This window comes from Dendrobates tinctorius, unplaced genomic scaffold (genome assembly GCF_039654945.1).
Source record: "Dendrobates tinctorius isolate UK_male_01 unplaced genomic scaffold, ASM3965494v1 ptg000022l, whole genome shotgun sequence".
Taxonomy (NCBI): Eukaryota; Metazoa; Chordata; class Amphibia; order Anura; family Dendrobatidae; genus Dendrobates; species Dendrobates tinctorius.
Genome location: NW_027361690.1, coordinates 90933905 through 90960000, shown reverse-complemented (window position 1 = coordinate 90960000; position 26096 = coordinate 90933905). Strand labels below are relative to the sequence as shown.

Here is a 26096-nt window from a genome sequence, read left to right as displayed (position 1 = left end):
CAAAAAATGCAACATGCTGCGTCTGGAAAATACAAACGCACACCCCAAAAAAACGCAGCGCATGAAAATCGCATACATGCGCTTACAAGCGCGCAGGTATGCGCACCCATGTTAAATATGGGTAAAAAACGCAAATGTGAAACCAGCCTTAATGGTGTTAACCCCTTTAGTGAACTAGTGGGACAGCTTTATAGGTCGGGTGGTTACGGACGTGGCGATACTAAATATGTGTACTTAGATTTTTTTTTAAATTCAAATATTGATTTAATGATGGAATTAAATATAGGGATTTTTGTGTACTCACCGTAAAATCCTTTTCTCCGAGCCAATCACAGACACTGGGTGTTATGCTGCTTGCCACTAGGAGGACACTAAGTAAACACAGAAAAAAGTTAATTCCTCCCCTGCAGTATACACTCTCTCACTGGCTGGGAATTCCCCAGTTCGGTGAAAAAAGCAGTAGGAGCATTAAATGAATGATAATCATAACGCTGTCAAAACCTAAAAATGCTACAGTGAGCAAATAGGCCAACCAGGGTGGGTACTGTGTCCCCCAATGATTGGCTCGGAGAAAAAGATTTTACGGTGAGTACACAAAAATCCCTATTTCTGCTACACCTCATTGGGGGACACAGATAGTGGGACGTCCTGAAGCAGTCCCTGGGTGGGGAGCATACAACTGGTAATACCCCATGTACCACTGGCTTAACACTGTGGTACTGCCGATTGCAGGATGCGTCTGCCAAGAGCTGCATCCGCAGAGGCCTGAACAAGAATTTGGTAATGTATTGTAAAGATATGCAGGCTGGACCAAGTCGCAGCCTTGCAAACAGGCCTGAGAATGAATTTGGTAATGTTTTGTAAAGGTATGCAGGCTGGACTAAGTCGCAGCGTTGAAGAACTGTTCTGCCGACGCCTGGTGCCGAATGGCCCAAGAAGCGCCCACTGAGCGGATAGAATGCGCCTGAATCCCTGCTGGGACAGGTGTGTCCCGGACACGGTAGGATTTCTGAATAGCCAAGCAAATCTACCTGGCTAGCGTGGTTTTTGAAGCGGCTAGACCCTTCCTATGCCCCTGTGGAAGTACGAACAGGGCATCTGACTTGTGGAAGGGAGCTGTCCGTGAGATGTACTGTCTCAGAGCCCTGACCACATAGAGGGTGTGGAAGGCCCTCTCAATGCAATGGACTGGAGCCGGACAGAAGGAAGGCCAAACAATTTCTTTATTGAGATGAAAAGAAGGCCCGACTTTGGGCAGGAAAGACGGGGACGTCCTGAGAGCTGATTCATCCTGATAAAAATTCAGGAACGGAGGACAGGACTGCCAATTCAGAATCTTGTGTAATTGACGTAATTGCCTCTAGAAAGACCACCTTCCAAGAGAGAATAGCTAGTGATACGTCCTGCAGTGGTTCGAAAACAGCCTCCTGTAAAGCTCCGAGAACCAAGTTAAAGTCCCATGATTCCAATGGCCCTTAAAATATAGAGGCACCACCTGGGAGACTCTCTGAATGAATGTCTTCATCTGAAGTCCGGTGGCAATTTTGCAATGGAATAGCACTAACAAGGCTGAAATCTGTCCCTTGGGCGAGCTAAGCGCGAGACCTGACGTTAATCCGGATTGTAGGAATTCCAATATGGAAAGAATAGAAAACACCAGTGGTGGTCAACCATGGTCCTTGTACCACGAGAAGAAGGTTCTCCAGGTGCGGTGATAAGTGTGCATGGACACAGGCTTCCTAACATTAATCATGGTGGAAATCACATCGGGAGAAAAACAGCCTGTGCTAAAAACCAGGAATCAACGGCCATGCAGTCAAAGACAGGGCCCCGGAGTTCTGGTGGTAAATCGGGCCTTGTGAGAGTAGATCCATGCGATCTGGAAGTCGCCAGGGAACGCCGGCGACTAGTTGTACTAATTCTGCATACCATGGCCAGCGCGACCAATCTGGCGCGACTAGGATCACTGGTATTCCCTCTGCTCAAATTTTCTTGATGACCCTCGGGAGCAAGGGAAGAATGCACGGGAGCCGGAACCGGTGCCACGGCAGAACTAGGGTATCCGCTCGGATGGCGTATGGATCGCGCGATCGGGTAATGAATCTAGGAACCCTGTTGTTTAGTCTCTAGGCCATATGATTCACATCCGGAGTCCCCCGGCGATGGCAGATCTGCTGAAAAAAACTTTCGGATGAAGAGACCACTCTCCTGAGGCAAGGCCTTGGCGACAGAGAAAAACCACCGCCCAATTGTCCACACTCGAGGTGTGGATTGCTGAGATGGGCGAATGGTTGGTCTCGGCCCAATGGAGGATGTGACTCACTTCGTGCATGTCCATCCTGCTCCGAGTACCCCCCTGACGGTTGATATACGCCATAGCCGCGGCGTTGTCTGATTGGATCCTGATGAGGTGACCTGCGAGGAGATGGTGGAAACTCAGTAGAGCTAATTTGATGACTCGAATGTCCATGATGTTGATGGGGAGACATGACTCTCGAATTAACCAACGACCCTGTGCCGTGTGGTGACGAAGAAAAAAACCGCACACCAGCCTAGTGGATCGGCGGGGGTGCTGGGTGTCAACCCAGGCCATCAATATTATTATTTACTTATATAGCACCATTGATTCCATGGTGCTATACATGAGAAGGGGCTACATCAAAATACAAATGTCACTTACAGTAAACAAATTAACAATGACAGATGGTACAGAGGGAAGAGGACCCTGCCCTTGCAGGCTTATATTCTACAGGAAGCCCGAAAGTAGTGGACAACCTCTTTAATGCTATGGTCAGAAGGCTATAGATTCTCTCATCTGATGAAAAATCGGACAGCACTCGCCAGTGTATATGCTGGTGTCAGCGAGCCCTGAGGGTATGTGCACACGATGCAGAAGCAGCAGCGCATATTCGCTGTGTCCAAAGTGCTGCCGTCTATTGAACGCAGGTGAATCCGCATGAGTTCTATGGGTGAAATTTATTTTACGGAGGCTCGTGTTTCCGTAACAAAGATTGACATGTTGCAGTCTGGAGAGACACGCCATATGTCCGTCTCCATGGGCATCTGTGCACTCATAGTGGGCATGGGATTTCTTGAAAGTCCATCTGCTATGCTGTAACATCTGAACACTGCACAAGTACACAGCGTCCAACCCGCAGCGTCTACGGATCGTGTGCACATAACCGAAAAGGCATTTTGGTGGTAAAAGAAAAAACAAACAAAAACAAAACGAGACACATGTCTGTTTTTGATCCAATTTGCAAAGAAAAAAAAAAAAAACAACCAATGAAGTGAATGAATCCATGACAAAAAATGGAAAGCACTCATATTCCACTTATCTGTCATCCAAGTACTGTATGTTTTTCACTGAGAAGGTCAGGTTTTCACAAATAAAAAGTAAAAAAAAGGGTGACAGTCTGTAGACAGGACAGTGCGCGCATTTTCTCATTCACATTAATTTTTGGATCACTTGGAATACTTACTTGGGGCACAGTAAGGGTTTATGTAGAGAATATGCAGGAATACATACAGGAAAGTAGGAGACGAAGCAATCTATACCCGTGCATGCCCAAGGTGAATAGAACGATCTGACTTATGGATTCAGGCATCCAAAATGTGAATAAGGGCAATTATTTGTAAACTCCATTAATGTGCAACAAGTGGCCATTTATTTATTGATCGGCGCTTTATTTCAGTCAGTCGGACTTTCGTTCCACAACAGATATAGACTGCATTAGGGTTATTAAATAGAAATTAGCCTGGAAAACTAATCACTGGATGCATTTAATTCAACAGGAACAAAACAATGCAAACTGCAGCCTGTAAAGGTTATGTGTGTCTGCAAAATCCTGACGTCATTGACCAATTCTATCCATGTGGTGAGCCCCCCCTCTACAATCAATGGAACAAAGGGAATTCCGCTCTAGTGCGCCAGTCTGCAGATTACCTCCAGAGAAAACAAAAGGATTAATTGTTAAAAATGAACATGTCTGATCCTTCATTTTCCCCACACTATCTTTTGGGCAGGGTCAGGAGGACCCCAGGAACATAAGATGATCAGTCAGCCCCTCTATATATTGTCAAGATCAACAGACTTTGCTCTAATGCCCCAAAAATCTTAATGGTGAAGGGACAAAAGACTGTGCGCCCGTGATGAGCTCTTATCACGTTTTTGACACAGTTTTTTACAGTACCAGCAAAGTAGATGGGATTCATAGAAAACTCCTGTCCATTGTGCTTCTTTTTTATGCTGTGCAAACTGACCTGGGGTGCGTTTTTTCAATCCGCATTAGGTCAATCTCTCTTGTGGATACGCTGAGTTTTCTGTGCAGAATTTCCTCATACACTTGCATGCAGAAAATCAGCAGGTAAAAAATGCACATGCGTTTTTAGTCGGTTTTCACAGCGGAAATGCATGAAAAAAAAATGCAGGTAGCTCGCATCTGAGAATGTCAAATACCAGAAAGTTTCAAAAACAAAGCTGCTTTATTTAAGGCATGACACAGAGACAAAACGCAGTATCAAAAACGCATTGAAAAAACAAGTAACCTAAATTTACATAATAGGTGCAGAAATTTGGCAACATCAAAAACTCACCAAATACTGATCGTGGGAACGTAGCCAAAGGGTGTGTGCACACGATCAGGAATGGCTCAGTATTTGCCCAGGATTTGATGCAGGTGGCAGGTCACCTGGGTTTTGATGCTTTTTTTGTCACTTGAAATAAAGCTAATTGAAAGTTGGCTTCTGGGCAAGAAAAAAAAAAAAAAGTGATTTCCTGTTTGCAGATATATTGGGGTATGTTCCCATGGTCAGTAAACGCTGCGGGTTGGACCCTGCGTACATCCGCAATTTCCATCCTGCAGCATCCAGCTGTTACAGCATAGTGGATGGGATTTCAAGAAATCTCATGCCCACTATATGTGCACCGTTGCTCAAGGCTCACCCACACAGACGGACATGCAGCGAGTCTTTCCAGGCCACTGCATGTCAATTTATGTAGCTGCGTAAATTACCCATTCACTATCATTAGATGCAGTAAAATGGCATTATCTTCCTAGTCACATGTGTATTAAGTGCAGAAACGCAGCTTACTACGCATGTATATTAATTTAAATAATGGTGAATCTAGTGACACGGCCAGAAGTACACGACACAGGAAGTGGAGGAAAGCACAGAGAGGTGTTCCCTCCTTTTTTAATAAATGAATTAAAATAACTAAATAAAAAAAAAATAAAAAAAAATTGCATGGGGTTCCCCTATATTTGTTAACCAGCCAGAGTAAAGCAGACTGCTGGGACTGGTATTTCAGGCTGGTAAGGATCCAATATCCATGAACTTTACCAGCCTGATAATACCTGGCTGCAGTAGTCTGCTTACCTTGGATGGTTAGCAAAAATAGTAGGATCCCCTCAAAATAAAATAGCGTGGGGTCCCCCTATTTCTGATAACCAGCCAAGGAAAAAGCAGACAGCTGCGGCTTGGTATTCTCAGGCTGGCGAGGCCCATGGATTTTTGCCCTCACCAGCCTAAAAATAGTAGCCCACAGCGCCCCACAATTGGTGCATACAAAGATTGCACACTCTATGGTGTACTAAAATAATTATCCACTCTCTATATAGATTTGATTAATTCATCACATTAAAGTGAATATGAGGAGTAAAGAACACCCCAATGGTGTATTAAATTATATCCTCACATTTGTAAGAGTGAGATAAATTAGACACCTTTGGTATATTGGGGAGGCTCTACATAGAGTGTCCTCCATAATTAATGGGTGCCTTTCACTGTAAAATTGTCACCTTCAGGTAACTCATATAGAAATTTGCACTTATGACGAAGATTGTATTGCTTGTCAGTGTGCCAGATACTAAGTCCACAGTATGAGGTAAACTTATATGAGAAATAATATCAACCATTAAAGGTTGGCAGGTAGTATGAGTTCAGATAGAAGTGCATGTTAAAATATGATATGGTGCTGCTAGATGTATAGTCAGATTTCCTGATCGCAGCGCCGATGACCCCCAGTCTTATCCCCTCCGATGTTCGCTATGGTGATCGTCGGCACTGACGCTCCACTGCTATACAATGTATGCGGCTGAGAGCAGGAGCGGCTGGACTGATGAAAGCTGCAGTTCGATTAACGTGCACTCCAAGGGCGAATCAAGCACGCTGAATCACTGGGAAAACTGCCCGCGTGTCATACAATTAGAGACGATATGGGGATCAAAGTGACACGCTAACACCTTAAAAATCACTGCCCGTGTCTCATACAATTGGAGACCCTGCGGGGATAAGAGTAGCATGCTGCGATTGAGTAACAGGGTGCCATTATCACTCTGAGATCATTACATCTCAGGATTACGTTCCTGACGTGCGTTTTGCTGGGGGAACCGGCTTTCTCTTAGGGTCTTTTTTTTTTTTTTACGCACAGCCTCTCTGGACATCATGGTCCATATTTGGACTGTCAATTGCAGATGTGTGAAGATGGCCTAATAGTCAACATGAGGTACTAAAAGTATCCCTAAATGTTGAGCCAATTTTCTATTTTATAGACCTTTTGCATTCAATAAGTTGTCCTTGGGGTCCTGATACTTTATACTCATCCTCCATGGAGTCCATTAAACACCTCCTTCTGGGGTCCTGTATAAATCTTTAATAATAACATAGCAGCATATACATATTCTCTCTCTTTTCTACAAGGAAAGTTAGGAATCGCTGTATGTATTAAAAGAAGCTTTTGTGAAAAGACATTTATACTCTCCTAGAAAAGTCCTACAGTCGGGTCTAGATATGGCAGCGCCGATGACCCCCAGTCTTATCCCCTCCGATGTTCGCTATGGTGATCGTCGGCACTGATGCTCCACCGCTATACAATGTATGCTGTGCATACATGAATTGTCCAAGGCATCTTCACATAACCATTCGCTAACACTTCAGATGAAACGTCGTCACTTGTTTTATATTTGTATTTGCTGATAAAAGAAATAGTCATTTCTTGTTCACAAACCCAAAGCTAATGGATTTCAGCACTTACCTGCGCCCTCGCTGATGTTGGACAGCCTGGCACGCCGTCTGCATAAAGACGATGCCCCGTAACTCTGTAAACTCCAGCACCTCCTGATAGTCTTGGAGCACTTGACAGTCGGGGACCACATAATGCGTAAGATCGTCAGACAACAGCTTCCCATCTTAGAGAACACAGGATGCAAAGAAGAAAAAAATACAGCGATAAATAACTGACAACATAATATTTCAACATAATAGTCCTTGACCTCAAAGGGTCACATCCCATATACATGACAAAACAACCATATCCAGAATGGATATCAATATAATATGTGCAATGGCTGAATATAACCACGGGAATAAATCTGCAGGGTGCACAAGCTTAGGTTTCCCCAATGTGCCTGTATATATACAGGAGGGCAGAGGTCTGGCGGAGCAGAGAGACTGGAAACCTGGATCTGCAGATAACAGACATAGAAGACAGATATTTAGGATCGGATCACATCTGTGTTATGGCTGCAAAACATTGGCTGCCATGGGGCCATCAAGGTTTCCAACATTTTGATAGTATAAGTACAGTTTATGACCAGCTTCAGCCTGATGTGCGGACTGGGTGACACAGATGAGGGGCTTCTGCCCAGAACCTGCAGCCGGCGCCATCACCGCCCTGCCATGTAAGCCGGCGCCATCACCGCCCTGCCATGTAAGCCGGCGCCATCACCGCCCTGGCCATGTAAGCCGGCGCCATCACCGCCCCGGCCATGTAAGCCGGCGCCATCACCGCCCCGGCCATGTAAGCCGGCGCCATCACCGCCCCGGCCATGTAAGCCGGCGCCATCACCGCCCCGGCCATGTAAGCCGGCGCCATCACCGCCCCGGCCATGTAAGCCGGCGCCATCACCGCCCCGGCCATGTAAGCCGGCGCCATCACCGCCCCGGCCATGTAAGCCGGCGCCATCACCGCCCCGGCCATGTAAGCCGGCGCCATCACCGCCCCGGCCATGTAAGCCGGCGCCATCACCGCCCCCGCCATGTAAGCCGGCGCCATCACCGCCCCGGCCATGTAAGCCGGCGCCATCACCGCCCCGGCCATGTAAGCCGGCGCCATCACCGCCCTGCCATGTAAGCAGGCGCCATCACCGCCCTGCCATGTAAGCAGGCGCCATCACCGCCCTGCCATGTAAGCAGGCGCCATCACCGCCCTGCCATGTAAGCAGGCGCCATCACCGCCCTGCCATGTAAGCAGGCGCCATCACCGCCCTGCCATGTAAGCAGGCGCCATCACCGCCCTGCCATGTAAGCAGGCGCCATCACCGCCCTGCCATGTAACACTTCTAGCCGGGCTCAGTATTGGGTCTGACAAGATGGTGAGCCATCATTACAGGTGAAAGGAATCTATATGTCTGGTACATCCACAGGAAAGGTCATAAATGTCCGACAGTTGCGGGGAGCATAAGAGTATGTGCAGATGATCAGTAAACGCTGTGTACTTATGCAGCGTCCAGCTGTTACAGCATAGTGGATGTTATTTCAAGAAATCCCATGCCCACTATGTGTCCAGAGACACCCGTGGAGACAGACATCTCCAGACTGCAGCTTGTTTATTTCTCTTTTGGAGATGCTAGTCTCCGCAAGAGAAATTTCCCCCATAGAATGTATTGGACGCGGTGAATCCGCACGGTTCAGTGATGGCATGCAGATTCACCTGCGGTCAATAGACGGCAGCACTTCGGACGCAGTGAACGTGTGCGGAGTCCAAAGCGCTGCTAGTTCCGGATTGTGGGCACCCGGCCTAAGACATCGTCCTGTAGACAACAATGGCGAAAGCCCCCATTCCCAGATAGGCGCGGGCACCAGGACCCCCGCCGTACCCCGAGGATGTACCACTGACTCCCAGGATGGCAGGAGCTGCCGGCATTTCCAGGTATATAGAGATGTGGACGGGGGAAGGGGGGACCACAGTCCAGGAGAGGTGGGGGACAGTGACCGCACGGCCAGCCATCACCCAGCTGTCCCCGAAACAGATAAGAGCAGGAGCACAACAACTCCCAGAAGAGCAGAGCACAGTCTCCACAGGATGAGGTCCTGAGAGGAAAGGCCCCCTGTCATGGAGGAGGACATATAGACACAGCCCCGGAGGGTACCTCACAGTCACGCCGCGCCATGGCGGGCAGCACTCACCCCTGGCACAGGTCTGGCACCGCGGGCTCCCGCAGCTCACGTCCTCCCTCAGGTAATGTTCTCGCACCGCCCGCAGTGTCCTGCCCCGCTGTGTCTTCAGGTGGAGGATCCGCTCGGTCTTGAGCATTGTTATGGCCTAGTTCAGCCCGAGCCGGGGCCTTTCCTGCCTCTCCAAGCCCGGGAAAGTGTGGCCTCCCTGCAGCAACAGCACAGGGAGACACGCCCACCACACACGCCCACATACTACATGTTGTGAAACCTTAGACGCCCCAATGCTGTGTATATGTCACGTGCAAGTCGTGTAACCATGGCAATAAGGACACGCCCATCTTCCACGCAGGCGCCGCAGTGCCGTGTACGGGGCCGCGCTCTCTCTCTCTGCTCTCCGTGTCTCTCTCTCTGCTCTGCTCTCTCCGTGTCTCTCTCTGCTCTCTCCGTGTCTCTCTCTGCTCTCTCCGTGTCTCTCTCTCTGCTCTCTCCGTGTCTGCTCTCTCGGTGTCTCTCTGCTCTCTCTGTGTCTCTCTCTGCTCTCTCCGTGTCTCTCTCTCTGCTCTCTCCGTGTCTCTCTCTCTGCTCTCTCCGTGTCTCTCTCTCTGCTCTCTCTGTCTCTCTCTGCTCTCTCCGTGTCTCTCTCTCTGCACTCTCCGTGTCTCTCTCTCTGCTTTCTCCGTGTCTCTCTCTCTGCTTTCTCCGTGTCTCTCTCTCTGCTCTCTCCGTCTCTCTCTCTGCTCTCTCCGTGTCTCTCTCTGCTCTCTCCGTGTCTCTCTCTCTCTGCTCTCTCAGTGTCTCTCTGCTCTCTCCGTGTCTCTCTCTGCTCTCTCTGTGTCTCTGCTCTCTCCGTGTCTCTCTCTCTGCTCTCTCCGTGTCTCTCTCTCTGCTCTCTCCGTGTCTCTCTCTGCTCTCTCCGTGTCTCTCTCTCTGCTCTCTCCGTGTCTCTCTCTCTGCTCTCTCCGTGTCTCTCTCTGCTCTCTCCGTGTCTCTCTGCTCTCTCCGTGTCTCTCTCTGCTCTCTCCGTGTCTCTCTCTGCTCTCTCCGTGTCTCTCTCTGCTCTCTCCGTGTCTCTCTCTGCTCTCTCCGTGTCTCTCTCTGCTCTCTCCGTGTCTCTCTCTGCTCTCTCCGTGTCTCTCTCTGCTCTCTCCGTGTCTCTCTCTGCTCTCTCCGTGTCTCTCTCTCTGCTCTCTCCGTGTCTCTCTCTGCTCTCTCTGTCTCTCTCTGCTCTCTCCGTGTCTCTCTCTCTGCACTCTCCGTGTCTCTCTCTCTGCTTTCTCCGTGTCTCTCTCTCTGCTTTCTCCGTGTCTCTCTCTCTCTGCTCTCTCCGTCTCTCTCTCTGCTCTCTCCGTGTCTCTCTCTGCTCTCTCCGTGTCTCTCTCTCTCTGCTCTCTCAGTGTCTCTCTCTCTGCTCTCTCCGTGTCTCTCTCTGCTCTCTCTGTGTCTCTCTCTCTGCTCTCTCCGTGTCTCTCTCTGCTCTCTCCGTGTCTCTCTCTCTCTGCTCTCTCCGTGTCTCTGCTCTCTCCGTGTCTCTCTCTCTGCTCTCTCCGTGTCTCTCTCTGCTCTCTCCGTGTCTCTCTCTCTGCTCTCTCCGTGTCTCTCTCTGCTCTCTCTGCTCTCTCCGTGTCTCTCTCTGCTCTCTCCGTGTCTCTCTCTGCTCTCTCCGTGTCTCTCTCTCTGCTCTCTCCGTGTCTCTCTCTCTGCTCTCTCCGTGTCTCTCTCTCTGCTCTCTCTGCTCTCTCCGTGTCTCTCTCTGCTCTCTCCGTGTCTCTCTCTGCTCTCTCCGTGTCTCTCTCTGCTCTCTCCGTGTCTCTCTCTCTGCTCTCTCTGTCTCTCTCTGCTCTCTCCGTGTCTCTCTCTGCTCTCTCCGTGTCTCTCTCTGCTCTCTCCGTGTCTCTCTCTGCTCTCTCCGTGTCTCTCTCTGCTCTCTCCGTGTCTCTCTCTCTGCTCTCTCCGTGTCTCTCTCTCTGCTCTCTCCGTGTCTCTCTCTCTGCTCTCTCTGCTCTCTCCGTGTCTCTCTCTGCTCTCTCCGTGTCTCTCTCTGCTCTCTCCGTGTCTCTCTCTGCTCTCTCCGTGTCTCTCTCTGCTCTCTCCGTGTCTCTCTCTCTGCTCTCTCTGTCTCTCTCTGCTCTCTCCGTGTCTCTCTCTGCTCTCTCCGTGTCTCTCTCTGCTCTCTCCGTGTCTCTCTCTGCTCTCTCCGTGTCTCTCTCTGCTCTCTCCGTGTCTCTCTCTCTGCTCTCTCCGTGTCTCTCTCTCTGCTCTCTCTGTCTCTCTCTGCTCTCTCCGTGTCTCTCTCTGCTCTCTCCGTGTCTCTCTCTGCTCTCTCCGTGTCTCTCTCTGCTCTCTCCGTGTCTCTCTCTGCTCTCTCCGTGTCTCTCTCTCTGCTCTCTCCGTGTCTCTCTCTCTGCTCTCTCCGTGTCTCTCTCTCTGCTCTCTCTGCTCTCTCCGTGTCTCTCTCTGCTCTCTCCGTGTCTCTCTCTGCTCTCTCCGTGTCTCTCTCTGCTCTCTCCGTGTCTCTCTCTCTGCTCTCTCTGTCTCTCTCTGCTCTCTCCGTGTCTCTCTCTGCTCTCTCCGTGTCTCTCTCTGCTCTCTCCGTGTCTCTCTCTGCTCTCTCCGTGTCTCTCTCTGCTCTCTCCGTGTCTCTCTCTGCTCTCTCCGTGTCTCTCTCTGCTCTCTCCGTGTCTCTCTCTCTGCTCTCTCCGTGTCTCTCTCTCTGCTCTCTCTGTCTCTCTCTGCTCTCTCCGTGTCTCTCTCTGCTCTCTCCGTGTCTCTCTCTGCTCTCTCCGTGTCTCTCTCTGCTCTCTCCGTGTCTCTCTCTGCTCTCTCCGTGTCTCTCTCTGCTCTCTCCGTGTCTCTCTCTCTGCTCTCTCCGTGTCTCTCTCTCTGCTCTCTCCGTGTCTCTCTCTCTGCTCTCTCTGCTCTCTCCGTGTCTCTCTCTGCTCTCTCCGTGTCTCTCTCTGCTCTCTCCGTGTCTCTCTCTCTGCTCTCTCCGTGTCTCTCTCTGCTCTCTCCGTGTCTCTCTCTGCTCTCTCCGTGTCTCTCTCTCTGCTCTCTCCGTGTCTCTCTCTCTGCTCTCTCCGTGTCTCTCTCTCTGCTCTCTCCGTGTCTCTCTCTCTGCTCTCTCTGCTCTCTCCGTGTCTCTCTCTGCTCTCTCCGTGGCTCTCTCTCTGCTCTCTCCGTGTCTCTCTCTGCTCTCTCTGTGTCTCTCTGCTCTCTCCGTGTCTCTCTCTGCTCTCTCCGTGTCTCTGCTCTCTCCGTGTCTCTCTCTGCTCTCTCCGTGTCTCTCTCTGCTCTCTCCGTGTCTCTGCTCTCTCCGTGTCTCTCTCTGCTCTCTCCGTGTCTCTGCTCTCTCCGTGTCTCTGCTCTCTCCGTGTCTCTGCTCTCTCCGTGTCTCTGCTCTCTCCGTGTCTCTCTCTCTGCTCTCTCCGTGTCTCTCTCTCTGCTCTCTCCGTGTCTCTCTCTCTGCTCTCTCCGTGTCTCTGCTCTCTCCGTGTCTCTGCTCTCTCCGTGTCTCTGCTCTCTCCGTGTCTCTGCTCTCTCCGTGTCTCTGCTCTCTCCGTGTCTCTCTCCGTGTCTCTCTCTCTGCTCTCTCCGTGTCTCTCTCTCGCTCTCTCATCCATCTAATGAACAGTTCCTATAAAGTTTGTGAACCCCTCAGAATTTTCCATGTTTCCGGTAAATTTCACCTGACTTTTCTCTTTATTTTTGTCCTGTGGTATTTGCTGATTTTTTTTGTGCAAATGGCGCACGTGGTTCATGAATTTGGCACAAAGAAATTTTTTTGTCTTTAACAATTATTGCGACTTTTTTGCAAAGAGTTACAAAATCTTTTATACGGTCTCAGTCTTCAGCTGCATCAAAATAAATAACAAAAATCCACCAGGAACCGTCGTCCAGCAGGGACCGGAGAGAGACGCACCCAACAGTTGCAACATTTCAAAAAGTCACATTTTATGAATCTACAAACAAAATCTAGAAAAGTCAAGCTGAACACTGCTTTAAAGGGGTTGTCCGGTCCAGATCAGTAAGTCGTCAGTCACTCTGTGTGACTACAGACTTATGAATCCCCCCAGTGTGCGCAGCGGTGATTCACAGGCTTCTGACCCAGGACTGGAAGGTATGTATGTGTATGGGACTTGTATGGAGCGAGACCGCGCCCACAGGACCGCCATCAGGGCATTACTGCCCTTACTGTTGTATGTGGCTCTGTGAGCAGAAGTAGAGGGGGGGGGGCCTGACCCACTTGTGATTCTACTTACTGGCTGTGAGTACAATACTGTATCCAATTGACAATCTGTGGAAAGAGCTGAAAACTGCTGTTCACAAACGATCTCGATCAAACCTCACTGAGCTCGAGCTGTTTGCCAAGGAAGAATGGGCAAGAATTTCAGTCTCTCGATATACAAAACTGATAGAGACATACCCCAAGCGACTTGCAGCTGTAATCGCAGCAAAAGGTGGCGCAACAAAGTATTAAGTTAAAGGGGTTGAATAATATTGCATGCCCCATTTTTCAGTTTTTGCATTTCCACAAAAATTTAAAATAACCAATACATTTCTTTCAACTTCACTATTGTGTCCCACTTGTTGATTCTTCACCAAAAATTTACATTTGGTATCTTTATGTTTGAAGCATATGTGGGAAAAGGTTGAAAAGTTCCAGGGGGCCGAATACTTTCACAAGGCACTGTATATAGTATATACAGAGCTCCTGTGTATAATGTCAGTGGTCATCACTGTATTATCTGTACACTGACACTATATCATAGACTGGTAGATTTGGAAGGGACCTCCTGGGCCATCTGGTCCAACCCCCTGCTCAAAGCAGGATTCGCTAAATCATCCCAGACAGATGTCTGTCCAGCCTCTGTCTGAAGACTTCTTTTGGAGGAGAACTCACCACCTCTCGTGGCAGCCTGTTCCACTCATTGATCACCCTAGCTGTCAAAAAGTTTTTTCTAATATCTAATCTGTGTCTCCTCCCATTCAGTTTCATCCCATTGCTTCTAGTCTTTCCTTGTGCAAATGAGAATAAAGATGATCCCTCTACAATATGATAGCCTTTGATATATTTGTAGACAGCTATTAAGTCTCCTCTCAGTCTTCTCTTTTGCAAGCTCAACATTCCTAAATCCTGCAACCGTTCCTCATAGGACATAGTTCATGGTTTGCAGACCAATCACCATTCTGGTCCCTCTTCTCTGAACTTGCTCCAGTTTGTTGATGTCTTTTTTAAAATGGCCCAAAACTGGACACATTATTCCAGATGAGGTCTGACCAAAGAGGAGTAGAGGGCAATAATGACTTCACGTGATCTAGACTGTATGTTTCTGTTAATACATCCTAGAATTGCATTTGCCTTTTTTGCTGCTGCATCACACTGTTGACTCATGTTCAGTCTGTGATCTATTAGTATACTCTAGTCTTTTTCACATGTGCTGTTGCTTAGCTCTATTCCTCCCATTCAGTATATGCGTTTTCCATTTTTATTGCTCAGATGTAATACTTTGCATTTTTCCCTGTTAAAAACCATTCTGTTAGTTGCTGCCCACTGCTCCAGTTAATTTATATCTTTTTGAATCCTCTCTCTCTCTTCTCTAGTATTAGCTATCCCTCCTAGCTTTGTATCATCAGCAAATTTAATCAGTTTTCCCTCAATTTCTTCATCTAATAAATAATCTTTATATAGCGCTAATATATTCCGCAGCGCTTTACAGTTTGCACACATTATCATCACTGTCCCCGATGGGGCTCACAATCTAAATTCCCTATCAGTATGTCTTTGGAATGTGGGAGGAAACCCACGCAAACACGGGGAGAACATACAAACTCCTTGCAGATGTTGTCCTTGGTGGGATTCGAACCACTGAGCCACAATGCTGCCCATCTAAATCATTGATAAAGATGTTGAACAATACAGGGCCCAGGACAGAGCCCTGTGGTACCCCACTTGAGACATTCTTCCAACTGGATGTGCAGCCATTTACGACCACTCTTTGGGTTCGATCACTAAGCCAGTTATGAATCCACCTAACAGTTGCCTTGTCCATTCCATACTTATTCATTTTTTCAATAAGGATTGTGTGAAATGCTTTGCTGAAGTCAATATATACTATATCTACAGCATTTCCCTGATCCACCCAGCTAGTGATTCTGTCATAGAAGGAAATTAAGTTAGTCTGACATGACTTATTAGTTACAAACCCATGCTGACTCTGTTTAATCACTTCATTCTTATCCAGGTACTTACATTCATGTTGTTTAATAGTTTGTTCAAAGATCTTTCCTGGTATAGAAGTCAGACTCACCGGCCTATAGGAACAACATTTGCTCTTCTCCAGTCTTCTGGGATTTCTCTTGTTCTCCAAGAATTTTCAAAGATTATGGAGTGTGGTTCAAAAATTTCTTCTGCTACCACCTAAAGTACTCTGGGGTGTAATTCATCTGGACTTGGAGACTTGAATTCATTTAGGTTAGCCAAGTGTTTCCTCACTATCTTTCTGTTTATAGATATCATGGATTCTTCTATTCCTTTAATAGGATAGTGAAGATCAGTTGATGGAACATTTCCTTTCTGAGAGAAAACAGATGCACAATAGGAATTTAAAAGTTCGGCCTTCTCAACACCCTGCCTTACCATTTCATCATTTTCATCCTGTAAAAATCCTATACCATCTTGGACTTTTCTTTTACTTTTGACATATCCCCAAAATCCTTTTTTATTGCTTTTGATATCTCTCGCAAGCCTTAATTCATTGTCAGCTTTAGATAATCTGATTTGTGCCCTGCAGGTTCTGCAGACAGCATTATATTCTTCTTTAGATATGCCTCCCTCTTTCCATTTTATAAACATTTCTTTCTTCCCTTTTTGCATGTGTTTAAGTTCTGTGTTCATCCATCCTGGTTTCCTTAAATGCTTCCTATTCTTCCCTCTTTTCAGAATTGTTAACGATTGTGCTTTGAGAATTTCATTTTTCAAGATTTCCCATCCTTCCTGGACATTTTTGTCTTTAAGGATATCCAGCCATTGGATCTCTCCAATTCTCTTTCTGAATCCCTTAAAATTTGCCTTTCTGAAATCTAACCTTGATGTCTGTGTGTTCACAGGTCTTCCTCCTCTAGGTTATACAAAATTCTAAAATAGCATGGTCGCTACCTCCTAGTGTCCCAGCCACTTTTACCTCCTCAACCATTTCCTCCCTATTTATAAGGATTAGATCCAAGATAGCAGATCTCCTTGTTTTCTCCCCTACCTTTTGGAAGATAAAGGTGTCAGCAAGAGCGGATAAGAATTTCCTTGACCTGTTAGTTTTGCCTGAGAGAGAATCCCAAGGAATGTCTGGATAGTTGAAATCTCCCATGACCACCATGTCATATTTTTTGGAGAACTTGGCTATTTTTTGCATAAAGAGTTTATCCATGTCTTCAGCTTGCACAGGCGGCCTGAAGTAAATGCCTACAATGGTGTCATTTCCATTGTTCTGTCCTTGTATTCTTACCCAAACAGTTTCCACAGAACTCCCAGTCTCTAAAGCTTCAATCTCTGTGCAGATATATGCATTTCTAACATACAATGCGACACCTCCTCCTCGTTTAGCAAGTCTGTTTCTAGCAAATAAGTTGTATCCTTCTAGTCTTGTATTCCAATCATGTGTATCGTCCCACCAAGTTTCAGTGATTCTAATGACATCATATTTCTTTTCCTGCGTTAATAGTTCCAATTCTCCTTGTTTGTTGCCCATGCTTTGTGCATTAGTATAGAAACATTTTAGTTTGTGATTGGTTTCTCTTTCTCCAATATTTTTATTATTTAGATTTTTTTTTGTCTTTGTTCTTCTCTTCCACTTTTAATAGCAGAATTCTCAATAGTATTTGTCAGGTGTATGGCTTTTTCTGGTCTTTTGCTTCCCTTCCCACATTGTTCTAGTTTAAAGCTCTCCTTATGAATATAGCAAGGCGACTTCCAAATACATGTTTTCCAGTGTTCATAAGGTGCACCCCATCTCTAGCAAGTAGTCCATCATATAGGTAATTCACTCCGTGATCCAGAAATCCAAATCCTTGCTGACGTCACCATCGACGTAGCCAGTTCACCTGCAGATTCTTATTCCACCTTCTTGTTCCAAGGCCATCCACTGGGAGGATGGAAGAGAAGACCACCTGCGCTCCCAGTTCTTTCACTTTCTTGCCTAAGTTTTCAAAGTCTCTGCAGATGGTTTCCAGGTCGTTTCTTGCGGTGTCATTTGTCCCCACATGTAGTAGCAGGAATGGGTAGTCATCAGTAGGTCTGAAGAGTCCTGATATCCTGTCAGACACATCTTTAATTTTTGCACCTGGAAGACAGCACATTTCTCTTGAAGTTATATCCGGTGTGACGTAGCGATCACTAACGGGTTGGGGTGTACTCGCTTGGCAGCAATACAACATGCACACAGGAACGATCTTTCACTTAAAACAGTCTATGTGGTTTAGTTTCTCCAAAAACCATGGAAGCATGAACAAAGACAAACAGTCTTACATCAGAGAGATGAATACTCAATGTCCATAGTAGACATATGCTCTCTCAGACCTGTGAGCACAAAGGCTGTGCCATGTCCAGCACGCAGGCTCTATAGCCCAAACGCAGTCTCTTTCTGACCCCGGTCACCACAACACGGACTCCTGTCTGTTATCTGTTGATGTCGGCCACACAGGTTCCTGGATACCTTATCCTCAGAGGTATCCCACAAACACTTCTCACTGACCCCGGTCAGTTTCACTCATGGTTGTCAGTCCGTGCACTTTGGATGTATTTCATATACTGCTCTGTAGTGTCCCGCCTGGACACAGGGAGGTCTGTCCACTCTCACAGACTTCCACACACTCACTGCCAAATGCTAAACACACCTCCATTACATACATAACTTGTAACCACACCCACAGTTGAGGTATGGATCACATGGGCTGGTCACATGGTCATGACCTCACTGCAGGTCCTGATAACTATGCATCCATCCAAGCAAATAACTTTTTTTTTTTATAGTCTTCACAATCCGGTGCCCGCTCTAGAGCGATTCCCAGAACATCCCAGCGTCGTCGAGGTGATGCTTTCGGCAGTCGGCGAACAGTAAGTAACACTTTATTTGGGTGACTGATTAATGAACCTCATGGCTTGCGGGTCTGCTGCGGCCTGGTTTGCGGGTCTGCTGCGGCCTGGTTTGCGGGTCTGCTGCGGCCTGGTTTGTGGGTCTGCTGCGGCCTGGCTGGCGTGTCCTTCCTGAACAGATCTGCAAGTATAAAAAGACACTTGTAAAGCTACTATACAAAGGATAAAAAATCTTTCAGGCCTTTATACTTACTGGGAAAATTGAAATGTTTTCTCTCTCTGCTGCGGCCTGGTTTGCGGGTCTGCTGCGGACTGGCTTGCGGGTCTGCTGCGGACTGGCTGGCGGGTCCTTCCTGAACAGATCTGCAAGTATAAAAAGACACTTGTAAAGCTACTATACAAAGGATAAAAAAAAGCTTTCAGGCCTTTATACTTACTGGGAAAATTGAAGTGTTTTCTCTCTCTGCTGTGGCCTGGTTTGTGGGTCTGCTGCGGCCTGACTTGCGGGTCCTTCCTGAACGGATCTGCAAGTATAAACACACTTGTAATGCTACTATACAAAAGATAATAAAAAAAAATGTATGTTCAGATATATTTTGATTGAAAAACCACCCCAAAAAATTGAATGTTGATATGCGCAACGCGCAACCTTCCCAACCCTACACCACGTGTTCCCCTTTAAAAAAAAAAAAAAAAAAAAAAAGAAAAACTAAAAAAAAACCTTGGTACTGTATGTATACGCACACTTTCAAACTGATCTGGTTATGGTATTGCAGGTATACCCAAACTTTAAAGTGACCTGGTTTTAGTATTGCATGTGTGTAATTCCCTGATGCAGAGTTAACTGAGAATCTATCAGTGAGCATATTCCACACTTAAAGTGACCTTGTTTACGTATTGCACATATACCCACACTTAACGTGACCTTGTTTAGGTATTGCACGTATACCCACACTTAACGTGACCTTGTTTAGGTATTGCACGTATACCCACACTTAACGTGACCTGGTTTTACAATGATACTACGGACAGTTTTTGGAGACAGTTTTTATTTATTATAATTTTTTTTTTTACAAATAGGAGCTACTATGCTCTTTATTTTAAATACCACAGTACATGAAAAAAAAAATGCTGAACATATGCTACAGTGACACCACATACAGTACCAGTCACACCACATACAATACACACATAACACACAATCACAGCACACTTGGAAATATTCAAATAAAATTACAGTAGTATGAAAATAAAATGCAGTACACATGCAACACCAGAAAAACAAGTATGAAAAAAAAAAGCATAATAAAAATACACACACACACACACACACACACACACACACACACACGCAACACTGGGAGGCCACACACGCAGGCAGGCTACACACAAGCAGGCCATACACACACACACAAGTAGTACACACACACACAGGTAGTACAGTACACACACAGGCATGCCACAGACACACACAGAAATGTCACATACAAATAGGTTATACTCACACTTGCAGGCGTCTTTGCTAGCAGGCTGTTGGTGCTGGTGCTTGCACTGGCAGGCCTCTTGGTCCTAACTTGCTGTTGGCAGGTGCTGGCTTCTGGTGGCAGGCCTCTTGATGCTGGCAGATGCTGGCTGGCTGGCAGGCTGTGTCTGGTCTGTTCTCTTCTCTTCTGTCTTGGTGCTGGTACTGCATGTCTGGGCCCAATTAGCCCACCTTATATAGTTTTTGGACTGTCTGGAAAAGTATCTTTTTTTCTGAGCATGCTCAGTGCGAAAAAGCGGATTCCTCCGGCGGATTCCGCTAAATGGCAGATCCCGGCGGATCCGCCGCCCATAGACAGCCATTCTATCAAATGGCGAACGATGGCGGATCCGCCGTAATCCGCCATTTTGACGCAGACAAAAAACATTACAGAGTCTGTCCACCTCAGACAGAATCCGCCAGAAATCTGGCGGACGTAACGGACGACCATCCGCCAAAATCAATGGGAAAAAACGGCAGATCCGCCAAAAAAATACCGGATCCACCATTTTCAAAAATTGGCGGATTTTGACTGACATCAAAAAACTGAAGTGTGAAACAGGCCTTACCGATTTCCTCCTTTCAGCTGCAATGACCAAAATCCAGTGTTCTTTGAACTCGTGGAGAATCTTCACTTATCCCAGAAGGCACTGAGAATATGCAAATTCTCTCCTTAGGACTCTTTCCCTGGTTTACCGATTTCCTCCTTTCAGCTGCAATGGCCAAAATCCAGTGTTCTCTGAGCTTGCGGAGACTCTTCACTATCCCAGAAGGCACAGGGAATATGCCCCTGGTATTTACTGTATTACCTATACACTATATACAGAGCTCCTGGCTATAGTGTCACTGGTGATCACTGTATTACCTGTACACTGACACTATATACAGAGCCCCTGTGTATAATGTCACTGGAGATCAGGGCCAGTCTGGCCATCTGGCAAGGGCCTGTCTGGTCATGGGCCACCTTGTCTGCTACATTGTTAACAGAATTGGTGTTCTGAAGACACCCATACCATTGTGACGGAGCACAAAGTCGCTCACTCCGTCACTTACCCCAGCGGGCCACAGGTATCATTAGAAATATTGGTCTTATAGTAAATTTTGCTTTCTTAAGATATCCCATCTGGGGATGGGGACAACATGGGCCTGTGTGATTTCAAATGCCAGGGCTGAATTTCAGCCCCAGTCTGTACCTGCTGGGATCATTGTATTACCTGTACACTATACACTATATACAGAGCTCCTGCTCCTCTGTATAATGTCACTGGTGATAACTTTATTACCTGTACACAATATACAGAGCTCCTGGGTATAGTGTCACTGGTGATCACTGTATTATCTGTACACTATATACAGATCTTCTGTGTATAATGTCACTGGTGATCACTGTATTAACTGTACACTATATACAGATCTTCTGTGTATAATGTCACTGGTGATCACTGTATTACCTGTACATTGACACTATATACAGAGCTCCTGAATATAATGTCACTGGTGATTCCTGTATTACCTGTAAACTGACACTATATACAGAGCTCCTGTGTATAATGTCACTGACCACTGTATTACTTGTACACTATATACAGAGCTCTTGTATATAATGTCACTGGTGACCACTGTATTACCTGTACACTGACACTGTATACAGAGCTCCTGGGTATAGTATCAGTGGTTATCACTGTCTTACTTGTACACTATATACATAGCTCCTGGTGATCACTGGTGATCACTCTGTATATACAGAGCTCCTTTGTAAATAATTTCTACATCTCCTCCATTACCGGCATCTGCGCTAAAACATCGCATAGCACTGGGCTGTGTTATACGCTCGTGTGAGAGAGCCCTAAGCTGGACATACAGATAAGATACAGTGCTGTGCAAATTAATTGAGACAAAGCATTTTTTTAAGTTGGTTACCAGTCAGTGATTCAAACCAGTTTTAACTGCTTTGAACAGGTGTGAGTGCCTGTATCTGTTCAATTAATTCTCGTTCAGCTGACAGTTATCATTCCTGCTGCAAATACTGATATGTTGGCAGAGAAATGCAGCATAAAATACATATTTTCCATTCATTAGTATGGGTGAAATGTGCATCAAAAAATGCTGAAAGACTTGACATGCTGCAGATTTAACCCCTTTCTAACATATGACATATTATACCGTCCATGTGTCCTGGGACTTAATGCCCATGGACGGTATAGTACATCATGTGCGAACAGCCACGCTCACGGGGGGGAGCACAGCTCATTGCGGCCGGGTCTCAGCCGATTATCACAGCTGACACCCGGCACTATGTGCCAGGAGTGGTCAGGGACCGCTCCCGGAAGATTATCCCCCGACACACTGCGATCAAACATGATTCCAGTGTTCCGGTGGCATAGGGAAGCATCGGGCAGGGAGGGGGCTTCCTGCGTGCTTCCTTGAGACCCTCAGAATAATGCGATGTGATCGCATTGCTCCGAGGGCCTCCTCCCTGCAGGCCACCGGATCCAAGATGGCTGCGGGGTCCTTCCGGGTCCTGCAAGAAGGTGGTTTGTCAGTGCCTGGTGAGAGCAGGCACTGAGAAGTCTCTTATGAATGAGTCACCGTAGGAGGCAAAAACAGAAATACTAGCTAAGTCCAGAAAACCAGAGAAGTTGGCAGCTATCGGATTGCAGACCCCTGAACCTAACAACAACAACTAGCAGTAGCCGTGGGGGGTTCCTATGGTGCCCTAGACCCCTCGATCACAGCCGGAGAACTACATAGCCTAAATACAGAAAGGGAAATCTAAACTGCCCCAGAGCAGACCCCAAAGCAATAGGCAGCCCCCAACATATAATGACGGTGAAGCAAGATGAAAAAACACTCACACAGATAAAAAGATAGGCTGAGCAAATGATGGGGCCCAAGCTAACTAAATAGGACAGGATAGAAAAGCTGCTGTCTGCAATCCGCCAAAACCCTCTCAAAACAAGAGCCAACAGACTGATCGGAAAAAAACCCTGAAGACGCTAGGCTTCAAAAAGACTATATCAGTACCCAGGTATTTTCTGAAGACAGAGCAAAAAGGAATTCAGCTCACCCCAGCAGGGAATGTGTGACGAGTGTCAGCTTACGCTGAGTCGTTCTTCTTAGAAAGAGTGGACCCTCTGGGCCGTGACACCCACCCACCTAGGGCGAGCTGACCCAGTGAGAACCACCCCCTATACAGGGAGTGTCAGGGGCAAGACCAAGGGGGTGAGCCACCACGGCAGCTGGACCAGACGGCCGGCTCAGGGAAACAAGACAAGGCAAGACGAGTCATTAAATCAAAGAAACTTCATTAAGGAAGACTTCAGGTACAACAAGTGCAAAACGTGAACACACAGAACATAAAGCAGGGTGCGTGCAAGAGCACGCCGAGGTCCAAGACTTATGGAACTCTTCAGGGTGCAACAGCAAACGTGAACACAGAGTTCATGAAACAGGGTGCGTGCAATGGCACGCCGAGGTCCAGGCATGGAACGTGCAGATGGTACATGGACATCGGACTCCGGACAACAGTCCACGATCAACCAGGGCATCAGGGTCTGTAGCTCAGAGGGTGATCGGCAGGATCCGGACATCCAGAAGTTAGCCAGGGTTCCATGCAAGGAAACAAGAGAGTTAGTGACATGGTGCGTGTCAACGGACACGCCAGGATCAGGTTCACAGGACAGAGACCTGCGCATGCTGAGGGGCATGCCAGGGACGGGTCAGGTTCACAGGACGGTGGCCTGCGCATGCCAAGTGGCACAGAGTACGGTGGCATCGGAAACCAAATGCTGGCATCGACCGTCAGGGTCCAGGTATCTGGCTACGGACATCAGCTCCGGACATCAGGCCGCAGTCATCTAGGTCCGGACCTCTGGCAGCGGTCGGCAGGTTATGGAATCCGGCAGGCAAACTAGGATACAGAAAGGAGCAAAAGGAGACAAAGGCTTTGTGCAAGAGTAGCACGAAAATGCACAGTGCGAGAACCAGCGTGCGTGCAAGAGAGCACGGAGACCACGGCTGGGAGCACCGGCAGGTGGTACCGACGATGGCAGTTGCAAGCGGGCACGACTAGAGGCGGCACCGCTGCGGGGCCACGCAGCCAGACCACTATAGCACTGGACGGGGCACGGCTGGGGCACACAGGCGAGCACGGATAGAGGCGGCACGGCTGAGGCACACCAGGTAGGCACAGGCGACTGTTGTGAGTTCATTTTCCCCTCCGTCACTGAGGCCTGGTGAACTCCCTAATCTAGTGAAGGAAGGTAGTGAGCCTGATTATCAGACACCTGGGACTAATGAAGACGATTGGCTGAGTGGAGTCACTGACTGGATTTAAGGCAGCCTACGCCCTTTCTGCCCTGCGGGTGATTTCTCTGTGGACTCTTGGACACCAGTCTGATTCCTGCTCTCCTAAAGCTAAGTTTTCTGTTTTGCCTTTTTGCATCTAAGATTTGTTTTTGTTTTTCTTGCTTTTTGGATTCTGCCACTCCCTGCTGGAGTGTGCAGTGTTCCGTGAGCTCTGTCTTCTGAAGGTACCTGAGTGCTGATTTAGTTTTTGAAGCTTAGTTGCTTCAGGGCCATTTTTATATCAGCTTGTTGGCTTTTGTCTCTGATAGGGTTTTGGCAGATTGCAGACAGCAACCTTCCTATCCGTTCCTATCTAGGTAGTTTTTGGGCCCCGTCTTTGCTCAGCCTGTCTTTCTGTCTGTGTAAGTGTTTTCATCTTGCTTCACCGTCATATGTGGGGGGCTGCCTATTGCTTTGGGGTCTGCTCTGGGGCAGTTAGATTTCCCCTTTCCTTCTTTAGGCCTATGTATCTCCGGCTGTGATCGAGGGGTCTAGGTCATCGTAGGAACCCCCCACGGCTACTGCTAGTTGTGTTGATAGGTTCAGGGGTCTGCAATCTGATAGTTGCCAACTTCTCTGGTTTTCAGGACTTAGCTAGCATTTCTGTTTTTGTCTCCTACGGTGACTCGATCATAACAGGCGACCAGGAATGTGCACAGAGGCACGGAGCCACAAGGCAGGGCTAGGCAGAGACACAGGACAGAGACACGTACAGACAGTACGGCAAAGCTTAGTGCGAAAAGTGCAAGGCCGCACGAAACAACAGGGACAATACAAAGAACGAGGCAGAAACCTGCGCATGCAAAGAGCATGCCAGGGACAGGGACAGTCTAGCAGCGGAGCGTAGGCCGAAGCCCAGAGCCGGGCCAAGGCAGGGCCTCGGGACTAGACAAGGTACAGAGCGAGGCCTGCACGTGTAACACGCCAGGGACAGGGACAGTCTAGCAGCTGAGCGTAGGCAGAAGTCCAGAGCTGGGCCAAGGGAGGACCTTGGGACTAGACAGGGTACACAGGCAAGGCAGAGTCCTGTGCGTGCAGAGAGGCACGCCAGGGACAGGCGAGGCAGAGTCCTGCGCGTGCAGAGAGGCACGCCAGGGACAGGCGAGGCAGAGTCCTGTGCATGCAGAGAGGCACGCCAGGGACAGGCGAGGCAGAGTCCTGTGCGTGCAGAGAGGCACGCCAGGGACAGGCGAGGCAGAGTCCTGCGCGTGCAGAGAGGCACGCCAGGGACAGAGACAGAGGCAGGGTACCTGAAGCCACAAAGCAGAGCGAGACATGACACGAGGACAGAAACACGGAACAGAAGCAGAGCAAACAAGGACTACAAGGCAAAGCAGAGCAGGGACAGAACATGGCACGAGGGACAAACACTAGACAAGACACAAGACCAGAGACGGAATACGAGCACGGAGCGTGTGCAGAGATGCACGACAGAGCAGAGTGCAAGGGCACAGAATAGAGGGAGCGCCCCACAGACCAAGCAGCCATGCAGGGACACCACACAATACTCAGGCCCTGAGCATAGGAAGGGGCGGCCTGATATAGGGCATAGCACCTCCTCTTCCAGGTCAGGACCAGGGGAGCACTTCCGGGTTCAGATCCACAGGATAACAGAGCACAGTCACATGATCAGAGTTCCAGACATGACGAGACGACTGCAGATCCAGTGCTGAAATCTAGACAGGTCACATGATCAGAGTTCTAGACATGACGAGATGATTGCCAAACCAGACAGTGCAGGATCCTAGGAAAGGTCACATGATCAGCGTTTCAGACATGACGAGATGATTGCCGAACCAGACAGTGCAGGATCTTTAGGAAACGTCACATGATCAGCGTTTCAGACATGACGAGATGATTGCAGAACCAGACAGTGCAGGATCCAGGCAGGAACACATGATCAGGAATCCTAGACATGACGAGAAGATCACAGAAGGCAGAGCAGAAACGCAGGCATCCTGCAGC

The 26096-nt window shown here is 47.9% G+C and overlaps 1 protein-coding gene and 1 long non-coding RNA gene across 3 annotated transcripts in view; one reads left to right on the top strand and one right to left on the bottom strand.

Moving 5' to 3' along the window:
* DIS3L (DIS3 like exosome 3'-5' exoribonuclease) overlaps nucleotides 1–9450 on the bottom strand; it is a 96933-nt gene extending 87483 nt beyond the window's left edge. For both annotated transcript variants that reach the window (XM_073568892.1, XM_073568893.1), the window contains exons 1-2: nucleotides 9190–9450; nucleotides 7037–7190 (exon numbers count right to left, since the gene is read on the bottom strand). In XM_073568892.1, coding sequence (XP_073424993.1) covers nucleotides 7037–7190; nucleotides 9190–9316 — 281 coding nt within the window. In that variant the 5' untranslated portion in view covers nucleotides 9317–9450. The remainder of the gene's footprint in view (nucleotides 1–7036; nucleotides 7191–9189) is intronic.
* The window catches only part of LOC141084278 (uncharacterized), a 275912-nt gene continuing 258237 nt past the window's right edge, over nucleotides 8422–26096 (top strand). The window contains exons 1-2 of the long non-coding RNA XR_012230966.1: nucleotides 8422–8932; nucleotides 18200–18283. This is a non-coding gene — a long non-coding RNA (uncharacterized lncRNA). The remainder of the gene's footprint in view (nucleotides 8933–18199; nucleotides 18284–26096) is intronic.